General features: G+C 44.9%; 1 protein-coding gene and 1 long non-coding RNA gene across 6 annotated transcripts; both read left to right on the top strand.

Moving 5' to 3' along the window:
- The first annotated feature begins 3,456 nt into the window (after nucleotides 1-3,456).
- On the top strand, nucleotides 3,457-11,142 carry LOC132003554 (uncharacterized). Of its 2 annotated transcripts, XR_009400239.1 has the most exons (3): nucleotides 3,457-3,615; nucleotides 5,608-5,782; nucleotides 10,674-11,142. It is a non-coding gene; the product is annotated as an uncharacterized LOC132003554 (long non-coding RNA). The 2 variants fall into 2 exon arrangements; XR_009400238.1 differs by lacking the exons at nucleotides 5,608-5,782; nucleotides 10,674-11,142 and adding an exon at nucleotides 3,990-4,120.
- A 4,541-nt stretch (nucleotides 11,143-15,683) lies between these two features.
- On the top strand, nucleotides 15,684-20,788 carry C16H17orf58 (chromosome 16 C17orf58 homolog). Of its 4 annotated transcripts, none has more exons than XM_059379279.1 (5): nucleotides 15,684-15,832; nucleotides 15,953-16,052; nucleotides 18,206-18,748; nucleotides 18,999-19,190; nucleotides 19,804-20,788. In XM_059379279.1, the coding sequence occupies exons 1-5, from the start codon at nucleotides 15,830-15,832 to the stop codon at nucleotides 19,992-19,994; spliced, it is 1,029 nt and encodes a 342-aa protein (XP_059235262.1). In that variant the 5' UTR covers nucleotides 15,684-15,829; the 3' UTR covers nucleotides 19,995-20,788. The 4 variants fall into 4 exon arrangements, with proteins under 4 accessions (XP_059235262.1, XP_059235261.1, XP_059235265.1 ...); XM_059379278.1 differs by having other exon boundaries at nucleotides 15,684-15,841; XM_059379282.1 differs by lacking the exon at nucleotides 18,206-18,748 and having other exon boundaries at nucleotides 15,684-15,841.
- The last annotated feature ends 377 nt before the right edge of the window (nucleotides 20,789-21,165 follow it).

Raw genomic sequence — 21,165 nt, 5'->3', positions numbered from 1 at the left:
TACCTGGGTGATTCAGTGGGTTAAGGGGCTGGCTCTTGATTTCAGCTCAGGTCATGATCTCAGAGTCACGAGATTGAGCCCTGCAACAGTAAAAAAAAAAAAAAAAAAAAAAAATGTGTACTTTTTTTTTTTTTTATAAATGATTTTATTTATTATTTTGAGAGGGTGCGGGAGGAGCACAGGGAGAGGGAAAAGCTTCAGTTATACTTATTGTAGCACTGACTGGAGCAAAGGGAACCCATAGCCCTAGTTTTGTAGATGTCCCGAGGGGGGCAGACACAAGAGCTTGTCAGTTGCATGAGCTGGTGACAGGATGCAGTCCAGAGCATCAGGCATCATGGTTCCACTGCCCTTGTCTTTTTACAAGTGATTTTCCATCCCTCGAACCAAAGCGTGTTAGCACTTGACTCCAGCATGCTGTCACCATTCAACCAGAAACTGGCACAAATGCCACTGTGTTAGGGTTGTAACCAATTTCGTTAATGTAGATGTAGCTTTCCTTAACGTCTTCATATCTCTTCTGGCTGTTGGGAGGCTCCAATAGAACCCACTTTGTTGGGGCACCTGGGTGGCTCAGTGGGTTAAAGCCTCTGCCTTCAGCTCAGGTCCTGATCTCAGGGTCCTGATCTCAGGGTCCTGGGATCGAGCCCCGAATCGGGCTCTCTGCTCAGCAGGGATCCTGCTTCCCTTCCGCTCTTTGCCTGCCTCTCTGCCCACTTGTGATCTCTGTCTGTCAAATAAATAAATAAAATATAAAAAAAAAAAGAATCCACTTTGTTAACATCAACAATCAGTGGGTTTGCACACCATGTGGAATCCAGAAGCACTTGTGCGCAGGTCTGCCCATTCTTGGAAGTACCTGGTGCAAATTCACTAACCCCAGCAGCAGCAATCAGGGTGGCAGAGTCAGCCCATGAGATATGTCTGTGATCGTGTTTTTGATTAAGTCTGTGTGTCCTGGGGCAATAGTGATGCTAACATGACACTTGCTGTTCTTGAATATTCCACAGATAGATCAATGACGATACCACACTCAGCTTCCCGTTTATCCACGACCCAAGCAGGGTTGAAGGACTCCTTTCCCATCTCAGCAGCCACCTTCTCAAATTTTTCATTGGTTCTTTTGTGGATCCCACCATGTTTGTAGATGGCCAGGATCCGTACACCTGCCCAGGTCTACACATCCAGCGAAGGGGATATTGATGTCTTTTCCTTTCCCATTGTGGCCTGGATTTAGTGGTGGATTTCAGGACATCTGTTTCCTGGCAGCAAACCTGTTGCAAATAAATAAATAAACCTAGATTGTGAATTTTTAAGAATCACAGACTCTCATTACATTTCAGTATACAAAGTGTGTCCTTGACATTATACAAAAATAATCTGGCCCCAAATGTTAATATTGCCCAAATCTAAGAACCCCCTTAGAGGCTTGACAAACAGAGATGGTCTGAATATATTATTGATGGGCCTCAAGAAAAACATTTCAAGGCTCCATCCATTGTCCCTGTTTCTACCATTTTTCCTTTGTCCCCAAGCAGTCCCAGGGACAAACTGAAGAGTATGTCAAAGGGTGCTTTCAAGTAGACACCTGGATGCAGGGGGTGCCTGGGTGGCTCAGTTCATTAAGTGTTTTGACTCTTGATCTCAACTCAGGTTTTGATCTCATGGTCATGAGTTCGAATTCCGTATCCCACACTAGCTGCTGGGCCCACTTAAAAACAAAACAAAATAAAAAAACAAGAAGATCAACAATGAAAAAACCCAAATAGACATCTAAGGATCCTCAAGGTCAAATCAAGTGTCTAAGTCAAGTGCCTCACCCTGGAGCCCTAGCCCCGCCAGGGGAGGCAGGCTGGCATATGACGAGACAATGACATATCCCCCAAATGCTAGAGTTCATTGTATAGTGTATAAACTGGGGTGTTTGTCCCTACTAGCATTTTATCACTAGGGACCCAGTTATTTGGAGAAAACCGTTTTCCCCACAGGAAAGATACATTATCCCTACCATCAAAAATATCATCCTTAATAAATAGAAGAATATGGCAAAATTCAGATATTTGAAGTTTTTGCATAAAATTCTCACTTTTCTTTTAACTGAGCTAGATAAATATCAGGCATTTACCAAGGTCATAGATTTTTTTTTTTTTTTAGCACCACGCTCTAACCAACTGAGCTAACCGGCCAACCACTTTTTTTAAAAAAGTAATTTCTATACCCAGTATGGGGCTTGAACCCACAACCCCGAGATCAGCAGTTAAATGCTGCACCAACTGAGCCAGCAGGCATGCTGATTTATTTTTAATTGTAGGCTGTTTTACTTTGGGGTTAAAAGAGAAATTATTACCGATATATAACATAGATACAGGAAAGTCAGGATAGAAGCATGCAGTTCAATTATGTTCACAAACTGAACACACTTGTATAACCAGCACCCACATCAAGAAACAGGATCACGGGGTGCCTTGGTGGCTTAGTGGCTTAGTGGGTTAAAGCCTCTGCCTTCGGCTCAGGTCATGATCTCAGGGTCCTGGCATCGAGCCCCGCAATGGGCTCTCTGCTCAGAAACCTGCTTCCTCCTCTCTCCCTCTGCCTGCCTCTCTGCCTACTTGTGATCTTGCTCTGACAAATAAATAAATAAAGAGCTTGAAAAAAAAATAAATAAAATCTCATGCACTGCAGAAGCCCTCCCTTGACCCTTTCCAATCACTACCTCCTCTGGGGTAACCAGTACTTGTATTTCTAACAGTGTTGGTAGGTTTTGCCCCTCTTTATACTGGATTACTTTGGAATTTTAATTTTTTTAAAAGATTTTATCTATTCATTCATTTGTCAGAGAGAGTATACACAAGCAGGCAGAGCAGCAAGCAGAGGGAGAGGGAAAAGCAGGCTCCCGGCCAAGCAAGGAGCCCGATGGGAGACTGGATCCCAGAACCCCTGGATCATGACCCTAGTTGAAGGCAGAGGCTCAACCAACTGAGCCACCCAGGCGTCCCTAGAATTTTAATTTTTAAAGGTTTAACTAAATACAGACATTTATTAGTATTGCATCAGTCCAGATTTTCAAAATTCATTTAAGAATGTCAGAATACGTGCCAGAATGAACATTAAAATGCAATCTGATAATATCAACATTCAGAATTGTCATACTTTGAAACTTACCAGATTCCAGTATTAAAACTACAGTAAAGTTGACATTTCTCTCTACTCTTCTTGGAAATCCCACAAAAGCAACAAGAGTAATGAGAAGCAGAACCACAAGCAACATCATCAATGACACTAGGAGGAGACATCTGAAACTCTTCAAATAAAAGGAGCAAGGGCTACCGAAAGCAGGGCGGAACTAACCGGCACATTAGATGCTTTGTGGCCGCAGATGTTAGGAAAGGCCAGCAGGGGGCGCGTCTCCAAGGGGAGGGTCACAACTCCAGGGCAAAACAATAATCCCTTGTTTGCAATGACAACACCGGGGTGTGTGGACAGCGTCTTGTCCTCACAGGGACCCGTGTTCTGGGTATGGATTTGTCTTCCTCGCCTGGAGGGCTTCTACCAACACTACCATTTCCAGATTTAGACACTGCCCGGATTTCCAGGTCCAGGAACCAAGGAGAGATGGTAATGGTCCTTCCCACTATGACCCCTCAAAACTCACCGGAAGAACTTTTTGCTTTCCTTGCCAGTCACCTGGGACTCAGTGGATCCAGAGGTCCCCGTACCCAAGGGAGAAATGTTTAGACAGGGAAACCCCATCCTGGATCCCTTCATTTGGAGGCTGAGAGTGCCTCTTGGCTATTTGGGATTCCTCATGCTGCTGAAGACAAAGCAGCCACTGTTGTGGGCTGAGTGTTTATGTCACTCCAAAATCTATATATTGAAGCTCTAACCCACAATGTTATGGTATTATGAGGGGGCCTTTGAGAAGTAAGTAGATTTAGATGATGTCATAAAGATGGATTCTCTCTCTCTCTCGTCCTCTCTCTCTCTCTCAGATACAGCACGAGGTTTCTGTAAGCCAGGAAGAGAGCTCTCATCAGAACCCCAAAATGCTGGCACCCTGATCTCAGACTTTCAGCCCCAGAACTGCAGAACTCTGAGAAATAAATGTCTATTGCTTAAGCCACCCAGTCTACGGTAGTCTGTTGGAGCAGCCCCAGCGGTGACTGTCCCTGAATTAGCCTGTGAAATCCATACGATTACCAAGTGGAAAATGGCCCCACCAGACAATGTCTGGAGCCCAAGAACTTACCAGGGGCACTTCTCAGTGTGCCCTTGTCCCAGCTGGTTAATGGGAAAGTACAGCAACCTGCTAAAGACAGAGCTGCCGAGAACTCAGGTCCTACAGGAAGAAAGTTTGGGGTCTCCCTACCAGGCATAGGGCTCTGTCCAGCTGTGGGTAAGGGGGAACATGGATAAGGAATGGAGAGGCAGCTATTATGGCCACTTGTAGAGGAGGCCTCTAGCACCATGTGTTAATTTGCTCTTTTTCCTTTTTTTTAAAAATTTGACCTTATATAAAGAGCACTAGAAGTGGCTAAAGGTTTTGATATCATTTGAGTACTAGCTGACTAACCTCGGGCAAGCTGTTAGCCTTTCTGTGTCTTAGTTACTGATCTGTAAAACTGGGGTAATAAGATCATCAACTCCTAGGTTGATGTAAAGATGTAATACTTGGAATACTGCTCAGTAGATACCAGCTATTATTATAACTATCATTATTATTAACAACAGATGTTCTTTTTTATATCCTTGTAACATTAGACAGGAAAGTAGTCCCCAAATCAAGAAAGGAAACTTTCCCCAATTTTATAATCATTCATTTAAAAGACTATTTATTGAAGTTCAAGTACTTGTTTATACTGGATGTTCCAAAATTTGGAATTAGAATTTTTTTAAAAACCTTCAAAATCAATTCATGAGACTTTTTTTTTTTAACAATAGTAGTTGCTATAGTAATAGAAAACATCCAAGAGAATGATAGAAATCCCAAGTCCAGCATAAAAATTATCTCTAGGAAGGGAACAAAATTGGATTTGGGAGGACATAAGGGGCTTTAGCTGTGTAGTAGTCTCTATACCTGCAAGACAAATTACCCCCAAATTTGGCAGCTTAGAATACTAAACGTTATTAATGACACATTCTGTGGCCCAGGAAGCTGGGAGTGCTTTAGCTGGGTGATTCTGCTCAGGTCTCTCAAAGGTTTCTTTCAGGCAGTCGGTGGGTTGGGGCTGTGGTCTCATCTGAAGACTCAAGTGGGAAGGGTCTGCTTTCAAGCCCACTTTTTGGCTGATGACTGAAGCCCTCAGTTCCTTGTCACATGAGCTCTTATAGACTGTCTGAGTGTCTTCCCAGCTTAGCAGCTGACTTGCCCCATAGTAAATGAGAATAGAAATAGAGAATTAGAGAAATAGAGAATGCACACCTGAGATAAGAGTTCAGACTTTGTAACCTTTAATGACTCAGACCAGTCCTGCTACAATGTGAGAGGGGACCACACCGAGTATAAATACCAGGAAGTGGGGGTCATTGGGGGCCAGCCATCTTGGAGACTGACTACTGACAACTACATGTATAATTTTTTTAAAAAGATTTTATTTATTTATTTGTCAGAGAGAGAAGAGCGAGAGTGAGCACGGGCAGACAGAGTGACAAGCAGAGGCAGAGGAGAAGCAGGCTCCCTGCCAAGCAAGGAGCCCAATGTGGGACTCGATCCCAGGATGCTGGGATCATGACCTGAGCCAAAGACAGCTGCCTAACCAACTGAGCCACCCAGGCATCCCTACAGGTATAATTTTTAAAATTAAATGTTTACTCTGAAATTATGGCATCTTAATTATATTGACTAACCAGTAATTTCTTTTTTTTTTAAGTATTTTATGTATTTATTTGACAGAGAGAGAGAGCACAAGCAGGGAGAGTAGCAGGCAGAGGGAGAGGGAGAAGCAGACTTTCCCCTGAACAGGGAGCCCAATGCAGGGCTTGATCCAGAGACCCTGGGATCATGACCTGATCCAAAGGCAGACATTTAGCTGACTGGGCCACCCAGGTGCCCTAGTAGTTTCTTTTTTAATTAGATCCTGTTTTGACAGTAAAATTTTTGGAATAATGGAAAAGGACAGTAATTTTTTAATACCAAGAAAACATGAAGCAAATATAGAAAAAATGTTAAGGTTTTACAAAATTGGGTCAGGCTTATCCAAGTATTAACTCTATTATTCTCAATAAATCTGTAAATGCTTGTAATATTCATAATAAAAAATATCTTCCCTTAAAAATGTTCAGAGGAAGAGCACACCTCAACTAATGATGACAAAGAATCCTGAAGTGAATTTCAAGAAACCGTTAGCCATTCTCAGATAAATATGAGAAGACATGGTCCTTGCAATCAGGAAGTTGTAAGAAGGGAGTAGGTTGATGTGGAAGAACAGCAGGATGAACCCCAAAAGAAGCCAACTACGAATTCCTTAGTCTTAAAATCCTGTTGGAAGGAGCCGAAGGCAGAGTAGACAGTACTGAGCATGAAATCAGTGACATGAAGTACAGAGTCAAGAAAGTCTCCTAGAATGAAAAGGAGAAAGGAGTGCTTGGCTGGTTCAGTCAGAGGAGTGTGCAACTCTTGATCTTGGACTTACGGGTTTGAGCACCATGTTGAGTGTAGAGATTACTTTAGAAAAATAAAACTAGGGGCGCCTGGGTGGCTCAGTGCGTTAAGCGTCTGCCTTCAGCTCCAGTCATGATCCCAGGGTCCTGGGATCAAGCTCCACATCGTGCTCTCTGCTCCACTGGGAGCCTGCTTCCTCCTCTCTCTCTCTGCCTGCCTCTCTGCCTACTTGTGATCTCTGTCTGTCAAATAAATAAATAAAATCTTAAAAAAAAAAATTATGTGGGGCACTTGGGTGGCTCAGTTGGTTAAGCATCTGCCTTCAGTTCAAGTCATGATCCCAGTGTCCTGCGGTCAAGCCCCACGCTGGGCTCCCTGCTCATCCGAAGGCTGCTTCTCCCTCTCCCTCTGCCGCTCCCCCTGCTTGTGGTCACTTGCTTCCTTTCTTTCTCTCTATCAAATAAATAAAATCTTTTAAAAATAAATAAATCAGTAAGTAAGTAAATTGTGGGGTGCCTGGGTGTCTGGTTCAGTTAGTTAAACATCTACCTTCAGCTCAGGTCATGATCCCAGGGTCTTGGGGTTGAGACCCCTGTAGGGCTCCCTGCTCAATAGGGAGTCAGCTTCTCCCTCCCCCTGCTCTTTTGTGCATGCTCTCTTCCTCTCAAATAAATAAATAAAAATTTTTTTAATGAAACATTTGAGGTATTCTCTATACATGAGGAAATATTAGTAAAACAAAGGTGATGACTGATTGATATTATTCAACAAGGTTTGGAAAGTTCTCGTCAATGCAATAAAAAAGTTAAAGGTTTGGGAAGAGGACGCAAAATATTTTTTAGATTACACAGTTTCCTTTGGAAAGAACCCGTTGAAAAATAGTTTGAGGTGTGCCTGGCTGGCTCAGGGAAGAGCGTGTGGCTCTTGTTCTCAGGGTCATGAGTTCAAGCCCCATGTGGGGTATAGAGATAACTTAAAATAGATGAATAAATAAAAACTTAAAAAAAAGATAGTTTGGAATATTTTGAGAAATATACAGATTGGGATATACAAAATGAATGGATATACAAATTAGTAGCTTTTCTATACACCTACCAAAAGCAGTTAGAAAATATAAAAGACAAAAAGATCTTTTCTACATTACATCAAAAATACAAAATACCAGGCACACCTGGGTGGCTCAGTGGGTTTAGCCTCTGCCTTCGGGTCAGGTCATGATCCCAGGGTCTTGGGATTGAGCCCTGCATCAGGCTCTCTGCTCAGCAGGGACCCTGCTTCCTCCTTTCTCTCTGCCTACTTGTGATCTCTGTCTGTCAAATAAATAAATAAATAATCTTTAAAAAAAAAAAAAACCGGAAATAAATTTAACATAAAGATGTGTTTAGAGCTTAGATCAAGAAAATGATATCCTAAAAAAAAAAAAAAAGAAAAAGAAAAAAAAAATTATATCCTAATGGGGGAAAGAAGACTCAAAGAAATATAGAGATATGCCATTTTCATGGACAGAAAGAAAATATGGGACAACTCTCAATTCCTTTACAAATAAACCTATCCATTTAATGTAAATTCAAAACATCCAACAGAATTTCTAAAATTTAGCAGAGTATGCTAGGGAAAACAAAACACTGCGATAGGCAATTTTTAAAAAGAAAGGTGTGTTATAATTACTCTAATTATAACAATGTCTGAATATAAACATGGAGTAGACAGAGGGAGTAAAAGAAAATCTAGAAATAGACCTAAATTTTTTAGAAGTTAATACTGTTTATGTCAAAGGTAACATCTCAAATTTAGGAAAGGATGGATTTATTTGGCAAATGGGTTAGACAACTTTCTAGCTATTTTAGAAAAAAATAAATTAGATTCTTACCTCATACTACGTATCCAAATAAATTCCAGATGGAATCAAGTTTTAACTACAAGCACTAGAAAAATAGAGGCTGATATATATTCAAAAATATATACATAATTTTGAGTTGGAGAATGTCTAAGCATGACACAAAGACACTGGGGACGTTGTTAAACAAAAGATTGATGGATTTTACTATACAAAATTTAAAAATTTGATAGCCAATAAATCACTAACAGGTTAAAAATCAACAAAATTTTGTGAGGAAATATCTGCAATATATATAATGGACAAAGAGTTAAGATTCTAAGACAAAGACTAAGACAAAAACTAAGAACAGGCACTTAGCCAAAGAAGGAATCCAAATGGCTAATAAATCCATGAGAAAATCTACAATGTCACCAGCAATTAAGGAAATGCAAATTAAAACATTTCTTTCTTTATTTTTTTTAAAGATTTTTATTTTTAAGTTATCTTTATGCCCAGTGTAGGGCTCAAAGTCACAACCTCAAAGATCAAGAGTCAAATATGCTCCTCTGACTGAGCCAGCCAGGCACTCCAGAAACCCTTTAAAAAAGAAATAAAACTTTTCCGAACAACAAGGATATCAAATAATGATAATTTGATATCCCAATGTAGAGAAGTATTATTATTATTACATACCTACATCGATTGCTGGTCAGTGTGAACTGGTACAATGTATTTGGGGGACAAATTAGCAATATGTAGCAAAAACACTGAAATTACCATATATTTGGCCCAGCAATACAATGTCTAGGAATTCAGTCATTAAAAATGACCATGGGAGACATTTCCAGTCATTAAAAATGACCTGGCTGGCTCAGTCAGAAGAGCATGGGATTCTTGATCTTGGGATCACGAGTTCAAACTCCACATTGGGTATAGAGACTACGTAAAAATAAAAAAATCTTTAAAAAATATTCTAAATACATATGTACATATGATGGAATCATGTACTGAATGAAACAGGAAAATGTTAACATATCATTAACAAATTTTTAAAGATTTTGTTTATTTGTTTGACAGAGAGAGATCACAAGCAGGCAGAGAGGCAGGCAGAGAGAGAGGGAGAAGCAGGCTCCCCGCTGAGCAGAGAGCCTGATGTGAGGTTGATCCCAGGACCCTGGGATCATGATCCCAGCAGAAGGCAGAGGCTTAACCCACTGAGCTACCCAAGTGCCCTATTATTAACATTTTTTTTTTTAGATTTTATTTACTTATTTGACAGACAGAAATCACAAGCATGTAGAGAGGCAGGCAGAGAGAGGGGAGGAAGCAGGCTCCCTGCCAAGCAAAGAGCCCGATGTTGGGCTCGATCCCAGGACCCCGGGATCATGACCCGAGCCAAAGGCAGAGGCTTACCCACTGAGCCACCCAGACGCCCCTTCAAAACCATCTTAAAAGTATCTATATACCTGCTCCCACTTTTATATAAAGAAACTATGTGGGGTGCCTGGGTGGCTCAGTGGGTTAAGCCTCTGCCTTCAGCTCAGGTCATGATCCCAGGGTCCTGGGATCAACCTCACATCAGGCTTTCTCCTCAGCAGGGAGCCTGCTTCTCCCTCTCTCTGCCTGCCTCTCTGCCTGCTTGTGATCTCTCTCTCTCTCTGTCAAATGAATAAATAAAAAATCTTTAAAAAAAAAGAAACTATGTAACATATTTACACACACATATATGTGTAGAAAAAAGTCAGGAAACTGATACACCAAAATATCCATAGTAGTTATTTCTAGATAATAAGATTGTTGTTGATTTTTCTTTTTCTTTTGTATTATCTATTCTGCAAAGAATATGTATTATTTATACACATTTTAAAGGATTTTATAAAGGGATGGAAAATATCACAAAAAAGCAGCCAACGGATTTGACTAATATAAACTAGTAACATTTCTTATGCAAGATATCAAAAATTATTAGGTCAAACAATAGAACACTGCAACACCTCAGAAAACACCACCTAGCCCCTGCCACACTCTTTCCAGTACTAAGTCCCAAAAATATCCTGACCTTTTGCATCCTGAATTAGTTTTGTCTATTTATGAACCTACAGAAATGCAATTACAGAGTATATGGTGTTTTGTGTCAGACTTTTTTTTACTTGAGATCATTTTTATGAGACTGATGTATATTTTGCTTTTGTAATTGCAACTCATTTATCTTCCTTGGTTTATGGCAACAAATGTGGTTCACAATTTTGTCCCCAGGAGACATTTGGCATTGCTGGAAGACAGTTGGAGGTAGAAGGCACTACTGGTACCCAGTGGCTAAGGTGGGGGAAAGGTGGAAACTGGTCACAATCCTGCAGTGCACAACAAAGAATCATCTCAGCGTCAATGTTAGTAGTGCTGAGGCCAAGAAACCCCGCTCTGGGGGCATCTGGCTGGCTCATTGGGAAAGCATGCAACTCCTGATCTCCAGGTTGTAAGTTCAAGCCCCCTTGTGGGTGTAGAGATCACATAAAAATAAAATCTTGGGTGCCTGGGTGGCTCAGTGGGTTAGGCCTCTGCCTTTGCCTTGGGTCGTGATCTCAGGGTCCTGGGATCAAGTCCTGTGTCAGGCTCTCTGCTTGGCGGGAGCCTGCTTCCTCCTCTCTCTCTCTGCCTACTCGTGATCTCGCTCTGTCAAATAAATAAATAAAATCTTTAAAAATAATAAAATAAAATAAAATCTTAGAAAAACAAAAACAAACCCAAACCCTGCTCTGTAGTATTCCAGTATGTCACAATTTATCCATTCCTCAAATGATGGGGACACAGAAAGCTTTACACTAGTTACGATTGTGAACTGCCTGAAATGTTCATAACTTAGGGTTTGTCCCCATGACAACGTATTATGCAGTTAGGAGATTTCACATTTACAAAGAATTTTTTTGTTTTGTTTTGTTTTGTTTTTAAGATTTTATTATTTACTTATTTGACAGAAAGAGTTCACAAGCAAGCAGAGAGAGTGAGGGGGAAGCAGACTCCCCGCTGAGCAAAGAGCCCGGCATGGGGCTCGATCCTAGGACCCGGGATCATGACCTGAGCTAAAGGCAGAGGCTTAACCCACTGAGCACCCAGGTGCCCCACAAAGAGTTTTTAATAGTATTTTGAACAGTTTTCATTGAATAAGAGCTGGATCCAGAAACTGTACGCACAAAACATAAATGGGGAAGCCTTTTTGTCATGGTGTCATGCAAACAACACAGGATCTGAAGCAGTGTAGACACTGCCCACCCCCGTGTAACAATGATAGCCAAAAAGGAGCTGGGAAAGAAATATATGGAGATGTTGTAAGGTTGGGGAGGTGTAGTGGTAGTGAAGCGAGGCCTATATTCTATAGTTCTCGTGTCTACCCTTTTATTTTCCAAATGTTCCATTACAAATAATGTAGAGTGATAGGAAAATACAGCAAAGAGTTAAAAAACCAAACACAAAAACCCAGCTACTCACTTCTCCTGGACTCACCGTTGTCTGAGGGAGAGTTTGCCCATAAGGCACTGAGGCTTTCCAGCACTTTCTGCCACGGGGTGGGGTGGGGGGGCTTCCCTTGGGTGCCATCATGCTTCTGGGGCCTGGGTGGACTCAGGATCGCTCATACCTCCCCAGCCGCATGTGCTGCTGTCGGCCTACAGCGCGCGTCCTCCTTGGTTGAGACCGTGAACCGCAGTCATTTTTCAAACCAGAGTTTACGTGGCTTCTCCAGCCACCTTCATGTGGTCTCCCCTTTCTCTCTAACAGGTACAGCTTCTTAATAATTGCACTCAATGCTGTAATTGAATGTTATTTTCCACAGTAGGGGAGGATCGATGTCCTAACATCCCAGGATCAGTCCGGTCCCTGTGGGAGTAAACCTCGGGGTTGTCTTTGAAAGTCTGAAGAATCTGGGGAGACCCTGCTCACCATCAAGATGGTCCTGAAATCGTGACCACGATCTACCGCATGGGAAACAAAGCAAATATTGTACTCTTGTCGAAGGATGAGGGAGACTGAGATTTCTGGCTCCTAAAACAGTGCCCGGAATATAGTATTTTGATGCCAGCTGGCGGACTAGAGTTCAGTTCTGGCCATAACCACCCAGAGTTAGTGCAGACCCCACTGTTTAAAGGGGGCGCTCCACAGCAATACCACTCCTATTTCCTACCGCCTGGCTGCAGACTGGGGGGGTTCTCTTGATTCCCTCAGGTGTGCTAATTTTCTGTAACCAAGCACAGAACAGGAAAGCATTGCACTTAATGATCACAGTTTTATGATACAGGAGACAAATCAGGACCAGCTACACGAAGAAATATATAGGATGAGATCTGAAAGGTCCCAAATGCATAGCTTCTGTGTGCTCTTTCCACGGATTAGGGAACATCACTCCCTTAGCACATCACCAGCCAGGAAGCCCACTGAGTTTTCATTGGGATTTCCTTCTGCAGGCCAGATGGATTAAATCATTGGCCATACAACTGAACCTAATCTACAGCCTCTTTTCCCTCCTTGGAGGTCAGGTGGGCTCGAAGTTCTGCCTCTCTAATTGCATGGTTGGTCCTTCTGGTGACCGGATCCCTTCCTGAAGCTACCAAGGAGACCTCCAAGAGTCACCTCGCTAGCAAAACTCAAGTGTTATCCGGAAATCTCATTAGTAACTATGACATTTCTATCACCTGGGAAATATCAAGGCTTTTAGGAGCTCCATGCCAGGAACCTGGCACAAATTCTTTATTCTACAACACATAGTAGACACTCAATAAATATTTGCTAAGTGGAAAGAGACACTAAAAATGCCAGAAATTGGCAGGGGAGAGGAAGGCAGTTAGGCTCTTAGATTCTTCCACGTGACAAGTGTATGTGCCTATTATGAAGACAGACACATTAGGTTACAAAAAACCAATACCGTCAAACATTCCAATCCTATGACAGATTCCTTTTGCTCTGGTTTACATTACCAAGCACCCTGATGATAATTTGACTTCCCATGTGACTTGTGTATAGAAAGACAAGGCTAGACGGGCAGACATAAGCATGTCCGTCTGCCTGAGTCAGTTTCTTGTTGCAAATTAATAAAGTGGCATTCTGGCTCACGTGGATCTGTCTCTTTGAGCTCTTTGTGCCTTCCACCTCTAGTGTCGTTGCTGAGCCAGACGCTGCCCAAGACCCAACCCGGACTCTGGCAAGTTCGTCCAGGCTGGTGCCACCCGGGAAATCTCTAAGAGCCCGTGGGAGCCATCCAGCCGGCTCTCTGCCTCTACATTTCAGGGTGTGGGCTTCGGGGCATTCACAACATTCCTGCAACAGAAGAGTTTCGGGAACACCCCACATTGGATCTGGGTGACTTGAATATAATCTCAAGCAAGCAGGCATGTCTGAGATGTGGTTGTAAATGAGAAAGCTTAAGCCTAATTAATTTTATTCCACTTGACTTAAAGAGCATGTGAAAGAAGGGGATCTGAGGACATCTGTACACTGGGCCTCGAGAACACAAGCCTCCAGAGGCTGGAGACACTGACTCTGGCGTACACAGGCTTTGCAGAGACTGGAGAGGTTTAGTCTTTAGAAGGAAATAGAGAACTCACTCCTCTAAAACCCGAATGAGGAAGATTAGCCCACCATGAGCTGCAATTCAATTTAGTGCTCAACAAGCAAACTTCTTGTTAATAATCAGATTGCTGAATCATCTTTGCTATAGCCTCTCCATTGCAAATTAATAAGTAATGGTCTGGTTTATACATCTTCTTCTTATGAGTTTGTTTAATATGAGTCAGTCCCACAAAACTGATGCATGGACCTAAGTGAGTTTCAAGCTCAAGAAAGCTGAGGACCAGACTACAGAGGATAGTGACTCCCTCCTATATAAAATTAGCCTGTGGCTAGTCAGCCTCCTCTCTGGATGAATATATTTGCTTCACTGTATCTCTCAAACCACAGCACACCTAATTCAGGAAACTCTTCTTCAGTATTTTTAATTAAAAGTTTATTTATTTTTAGTCATCTCTACACCCCACATGGGGCTCGAACTAACACCCAGAGATCAAGAGTTGCGTGCGCTTCCAACTGAGCCAGCCAGGCACTCCGCCCTATGGTGAATGATGGACATTCTCTTTGGATCCCCACTCTGGCTCCAGTTTTCCCAAAGAAGGATACCTTCCTTCAAAGCAGCCTGCTTTCTTGGAGATCTCGGCTGCTAGAATATCTTTTCTTAAATTGGAATTAAACATGTCACCTTATAACTTATAACTGGTTCTTTCACAAAATATCTGCTTAGCCTCAGTTCCTGTGAAGGAACTCGGTGATGGAGCCAAGCCTTCTCACTCCCCTATTGTTCTCCAAGCTTTCCAGTGTCTCTCTTGAAAACATGATCCCCCCTGAATCTGGTCAGTCCACTAGCATTATTATTTTTGAGACATAAGATATTGCTGCAGCAGAAGTTTGTTATTTCTTTTAGCAGCTGCATCTCACTCTGGGCTCATATATTTCAGATAAAATGCCTTCACCTCAGTGCATTTCCCCTTCCTTTTGGGCTTGAGGCTGCCGAAATGAGATACACGTTGGTAAGGCTGTGGTGAGCTGATTCCCCACCCCCCCCTGGGTGAATGCTATTTCTGTTCAATCTCAAGAAAAGGGTCCTTCGCTCAGGACTCATATACAGAGTCATTTCAAGAATTCACACCTAAGCAGTGAATGAGTTTATTTTTCTTAGAAAGAGAGAGAGAGAAAAACAAAAGACCCACCTTTCTCTAGGAGAGGAGCCATCCCAAGAGAGCTGGGGAGGTGTTTTTCTCATTTTTATCTCCCAGCACCTGGTTGGGTAGAAGGCACTCAGCATGGGCTTGATGAATCTAGCCACCGAGATACTAATTTCAATTGAGAGAGGAAAGAAAAAAGAAGGAAAGAAAGGAAGGAAGGAAGGAGAAAGAAAGAAGAAAGAAAAAAATGGGAAGAAGAGAGACTATTTTGCTCAAGGCTGTTTTTCCTTCTGGTTCTAGAATATAAAAGTGGCATATATAGTACAATAGCTTAACCATACCTAGGCTTGGTTTCTCTCAGACCCCCTGACACATTCCCGGAGGAATTTTCCTGTCATCTTGAATCCCTTCCACAAGCCCAAGTTGTCTTCAGCAGGAACCCGCCTATTTGTTGTTGACTTAATCTGGAAAAAACTTCCTATCACTCCTTCTCCCCCACCCTGTCCCTCGGCCCCTCATCACCCCTACTCTCTCCACTTGCCCCACCCTCCCCTCCCCCCGCCCCACTCCGGTCCGCAAACCCACACGGGTTTCAAGTTTAGGATTTGATGTTGTTACTGCCCACAGACGTTCGCTGGGACAACTCGGAGAGGCCATGTGCTTGTCCCCCTTAGGAAGTGGGAGAAATCCCTGCAGCTCGGTTTTGTTCCAATGGTCTGTTCAGTGAGTGATTCCCGTTTCCCCAAAGGCTGCCCCTCATTAGCATGAACGGGGGTGGGGGTGTGGAGAAGGGGTGGGGGGAGAGAAAGAGCAAAAGCCCAGGCTCCGTTTTAGAGCCTGGGAACCGTGTCTACGAAAATGACAGCTAGAGCTTTCTGGCTCCTCTGTTTGATCGTTGGATCATCTCCCGAAGCCCCAGTGGCGGAGAGAAAAGGTAAGATCGGGGAAACGCTGAGTCCTGGGAGAGAAGCAGGGGTGGGGTGGGGTGGTGGGGGGACCCGGGGAGAAGGCGCGCTGAAGGGCGGGACGAGAAAGGGGTCAGAGTGGGCAGGAGAGGGGACTCCGGGTCCGTGTTCGTGTTCGGAAGGAGCAAACTGTGTCCCCAAGATTTTGTGTGTCCTGGCAGCCTTTTCGGAAAGGAGCCAGTTCAGCTACTGAAATGATCTCGAGCGAGCCGGGCAGGCTGGGGAAAACTTTGCATGTTAAGTAGTTGCTCCATCACAGAGGAGGGAAAGTGTCAAAAGGGGTCGCGGCATGCCTTTCGGGCGCCGTGCGGGCCGGGCTCGCAGGACGCGGCGGGCGGCGGGCGCCGGGAGGAGCGCGGGGTCCGCCCTGCGCCGGGGCCGGGGTCCCGCGGGCGATCCGAAGCGCTGGGTGCGCCCGCCGCGGCTGAGGGCGAAGGGGAGCCCAAATCGGACATCTCTCCCCTCTGGCTGCAAGCGCCAGCGAATAGCCCGTGGGGGCGGGGAGGGGGGGGCGTACCTGAGTCTTTAAAACACGCACACACGGAGTTTCGTGCATGAGCTGAAAATAAGTTACTGGGAATGAAATAATGAAATAAGGGATTCTCTGCGGGGAGAGGTTTTTGTTTTGCTTTTCTTTGGATGTTCTTCTGATTCCCTATCTCTGGGAAAAACAGCTTCCGCACCTCACAGGGCAATTTACTTTGGGTTATTTTTCCACATGGAAACTGAATGACTTCAGTGGCATTTAACCCAAATATCAGACAATCTTTCCCATGACAACAGATGGTGATATCAATGGGGAAGCAGTTGTGAGGTCAACAGTTGTCAGGAATTGGATATCTACCAGAACTTTATTCAGCTGTGAATGGGACAACGTTGGACATAATGAGTCAGAATCAACCTCTCTGTAAAAACACGAACTAGAACCAGCTATTACTGCTGGGGGAAAGCTGATTTTAAAGGAGATTGTCAATTGGACAAGATAAATCCCTTTAAATGAAGTGTTGCAAGAGCTGCACGTGGGCAGACCCAGCTCTTCCATGCAAGGAAAGAGAAATGTGGAAAACCAGCCGTGGAGACCACAGAAAAAGAAAAAGAAAGACAGGTTCTTGTGCCTCTTTGGAGGGCACTGGGACCCAGGCAAACGGGGAGGTGATATTGTGTAACTGGGCATGGAAAATTGCCCAGCTTCCAAGCTGGCTGAAGTTTGCTCACCAACCTGTCTGCAGAGCTGGGGAAAATCATTAATAATTAAAAAAAAATTGTTTTCATGCCATATCACTTAAGAGATTTTTTTGCCACCAGGGAAGGGGAAATGTAAGTGGTGCGCGTGTGCTTTTATACTCAACCAGGGGCCTCGGCCTCCCAGCCATGCTTTAAAAATCTTCCTTAGCCGTAGTTTACGAGTAAGCGGTGTCCAAGAAGCCGGATAAAAATCCACTCACAGAGACCAAGATGACAGTGTAAACACGGATGGGAAAACCAAATAGTTCTGTTGTCAGGGGCGCTTAAACAATTAGGAGAACCTGTAATATGAGACCTTTCCCCCTGGGGTTTGCTCTTGGTACTTTCTCAACAAACTGTACAGAGCAAAAAGGCGGATGTTTATACATATATTAAAGAAACGGCAAAAAAGAGTTTGTTACTTAACCACAGTTGACCGTTGTGTTTAGCCCTAGAACAAACAGGTTGCGGCAATTTTACAAAGCTATCGATTTTAAGAGGTTCCTTAACAAAATGAGAGGTTCCCACGCGGCGAGAAAATTTTTCTTAGTTGGCCTCGATTTTAGAGGGCAAGACCCTCGTCTCGGTCTTCCCCCGGGGCCTAGGGAACCTGTGCTCTCCTCGGACCTGACGCTGAGGCTTCCCTCCGCTTACCACGGGGGCGCCTTCCTCTCGCCCCTCCCGTTCCCGGGCCTTCACTTCCAAGCCTCCCGCCCCCCGCCCCCCCCCCCGCTTCTCCTCCCCCCCCCACTCGGCCTCCCCTGCCCTCTCCACAGGGTCTCCCCTCCCCTCCTCGAGCCTCCCCTCCCCCGCGCCGCTGCCCTCCCACTCGGCTTCTCCCCTCCGCGTCTCTCCTTCCCTGACGGCCTCCCCGGCCTCTCCTCTTTTTTCCCTACAGCGTCGCCGCCCCACAACAGGAAGCCCGACCCCGGCGGCGGCCCGAGTGCGGAGGGGACGCCGGGACCCCCGGCGCCGCCGGTCCCTGAGGAGCCGCGGCGGCCGCGCGCGGCCGAGGCCTCTCCCCGCGCTTGGCCCGACCCGCGACGCCGGAAGCCCCCGCCGCCCGCCGAGAACCGGGCCGGCTTCCGGGAGGCCGCGCGCGAGCCCGCCGGCCCGCCGAGCCCCCGCCTCGCGCAGGCCGAGAACCGCGCCTCGCCGCGCCGCGTGCCCGCGCTGGAGGACTCCCCGCGGCGCTCACGCGCCCGGGCCCTGCGCTTCCCGGCCGCGCGGTCGCTCGCGCGCGCCGCCGAGGCTGCCGCCGGCCCCGCCCACCCCAACCGGCCGCGCGCCGCCGCGCCGCCCCCGGGGCCCGAGCCGGCGCCTGCACCGCCCCCGCGCCTCAGCCCGCCGCGGAGGGACGCGGATCCCGGCGCCGAGCCCTGCGCGCGCGCCTGCAGGGTGGACCTGGACGAGCGCGAGTCCTACTGCGCGAGCGAATTCGGTGAGCCCTGCCCCGCAGCACCTCCCGGGCCCGGGCCGCAGAGCCCAGGCCGCGAGGCGAGCCTTTCCGAGCCCAGGCGCGGGCTGTGCTCGCAGACTGCCCTAGGGGAGACCCTAGAGAAACCCACTCACTCAATTCTGCGGTCCCCAGACCCATGTGGACTATTTCATGATGTGTGCAAAACTCACTGGGGAAAGAGAGGAAATGAGCGTTCTGCATTTCTCCAAACTCTTTTGTTTTTTGAAAGCAGCGGTGAATGGAATCGTGCACGACGTGGACGTGCTCGGCACAGGGATCCGGCTGGTGACTCTGCTGGTGGACCGGGATGGGCTGTACAAGATGAACCGCCTGTACATCACTCCGGACGGGTTTTTCTTCCGAGTCCACATACTAGTCCTAGACTCCTCCAGCTGCAATAAGCCATGTCCAGAGTTTAAACCTGGTATTGAAACTGATCTGAACACTTCATATACGGATTTTTGTGCCACCACTTGTAACTTGGATGCCACAGTCTGGTCTGTTCGTTACCCCAATACCGTTTGGGCGGGGGGAGTAGCATTCTAAAATGAATAGAATTTAGACGACAGGTATTTCTGCCACTCCGATCGTGCCTCTGGTTAAAGGTGGGAACAGCATGGATTGACACAGAGTGGGCACTCAGATATTTGTTGATAAGTGGAGTGACGAAACAACGTTGCTAGAGGGGCACAGAAGACGCTTTTAGAAAGTTTAGAATGTCTTTTTTTGGAGGGGGTGGAATACCCACTCCCACATCTTTCTAGAAGTGTGCTCTGGAAAATCCTCCTGATTACATTGTGGTTAGGACCTTTGTACTGGGATGTTGGTGGGTAATAAATAGGCAGATAAACTGATTATCTTCTAAAGGTCCCTAGACTGTGTCCACCTGTTGTTGGAGGGTGAAACATCTGAGATTTAACAGGTGCAGCAAGATAACAGATCGAAGCTTAGGCATTCCTTGACGGCCTTGCATGTTCTTACTGTTTCTTGGCATTTAAAAGACACCACGAATTTACATTTTGGGTACTTTTTTTCAGGAAGCAGGTATATTGTGATGGGCCACATTTACCATAAGAGACGCCAGCTCCCTACAGCTCTGCTCCAGGTCCTGAGAGGGCGGCTCCGTCCAGGAGATGGATTGCTCAGGAGTGGCAACAGCTACGTGAAGAGATTTAACCGAAAAAGGAATGGGCAAGTTCAAAGTGCCGTTCACACCCAGTGCGTTTGAAATGTACTATCCTCGTTTGAAATGTACTATCCTCGCACTGCTGGATTATAAGAGACGTGTCGCATTCAGCAACAAGACAGGAGCGGTCTGTCTTCACGGAATGGGGAATTCCTGTGGAGGAAGGCACACAGCTCCTTCTGGAACGGATTGTGTAGTTCCAACTCTAATCTCGAAGTCGCCCCTTTCTTACTTGCAAAATCGCTCTTCAGTGGTATGCTTCTGAGGTCCCTGGCAAAGTTACTGGAGTCTAGTGGCATTTATTCACACAGCTCAGATAACTGACCTGTCCAGTTAGCAGATCACTGCTTCATGTGGTTTATTTTTAATTATTTTAATTTAAATACATTCTTCAGTAGAAAGAGTTCACAAAAAAGCATTTCCTTGATTTTAAATATACAACTTTGAATAGGTTATATCACATTATCAAACCAAGTTTCATACTAAAACCATCACATTTTAAATTCTGTACATAACAGCGCACTAGTCAAAAGACATGTATGAAATGTCATTTAGATCAAAACACTAGGGTCAGAACTCAAGACAAGTATTCAAGTTTTATACTTAAAGAGTACTAACGGGCTTAATTCAAGCAAAATATTATTCAAACAAGTGTTCCTGATGTACCAAAATTTAAGAAATATTCTCTTCCCTCCCTGCTCCTAGAAACAATTTGTGCCAAACTGGCAACTGTCCCAATGCTAAACATATTTTGGGTGTATCTGATGTCATTTTTCTATTAAGACCGAGTATCGTGTTTGTGTTTGTAAAGTAGTAAATCTTGCCTTGAAATCAGATCTTGGATGCACCTGGTTTTTTTAGCCTCATGGAGCTCTACAGGTTTAGGAAAAAGCCTTTCTCAAACTTACTCCAAAAACCCTGGAATGGATATTCAATGACAGCTTGCAAGTATGTGAATTTTAAACATTTTTCCAGTTGGTTTGGAAAAGGTTTAATCACTAGCTGAATTTAAGATTGATTTTATACTTGAGTCCACAAGACATTTTAACAGTTTTTTTTTTTTTAAAGATTATTTATTTATTTATTTGACAGAGAGAAATCACAAGTAGACTGAGAGGCAGGCAGAGAGAGAGAGAGGGAAGCAGGCTCCCCGCTGAGCAGAGAGCCCGATGCGGGACGCGATCCCAGGACCCTGAGATCATGACCTGAGCTG

Source organism: Mustela nigripes, chromosome 16 (assembly GCF_022355385.1).
Source record: "Mustela nigripes isolate SB6536 chromosome 16, MUSNIG.SB6536, whole genome shotgun sequence".
NCBI classification, from domain to species: Eukaryota; Metazoa; Chordata; class Mammalia; order Carnivora; family Mustelidae; genus Mustela; species Mustela nigripes.
This window is presented reverse-complemented; position numbering and strand designations above follow the sequence as displayed.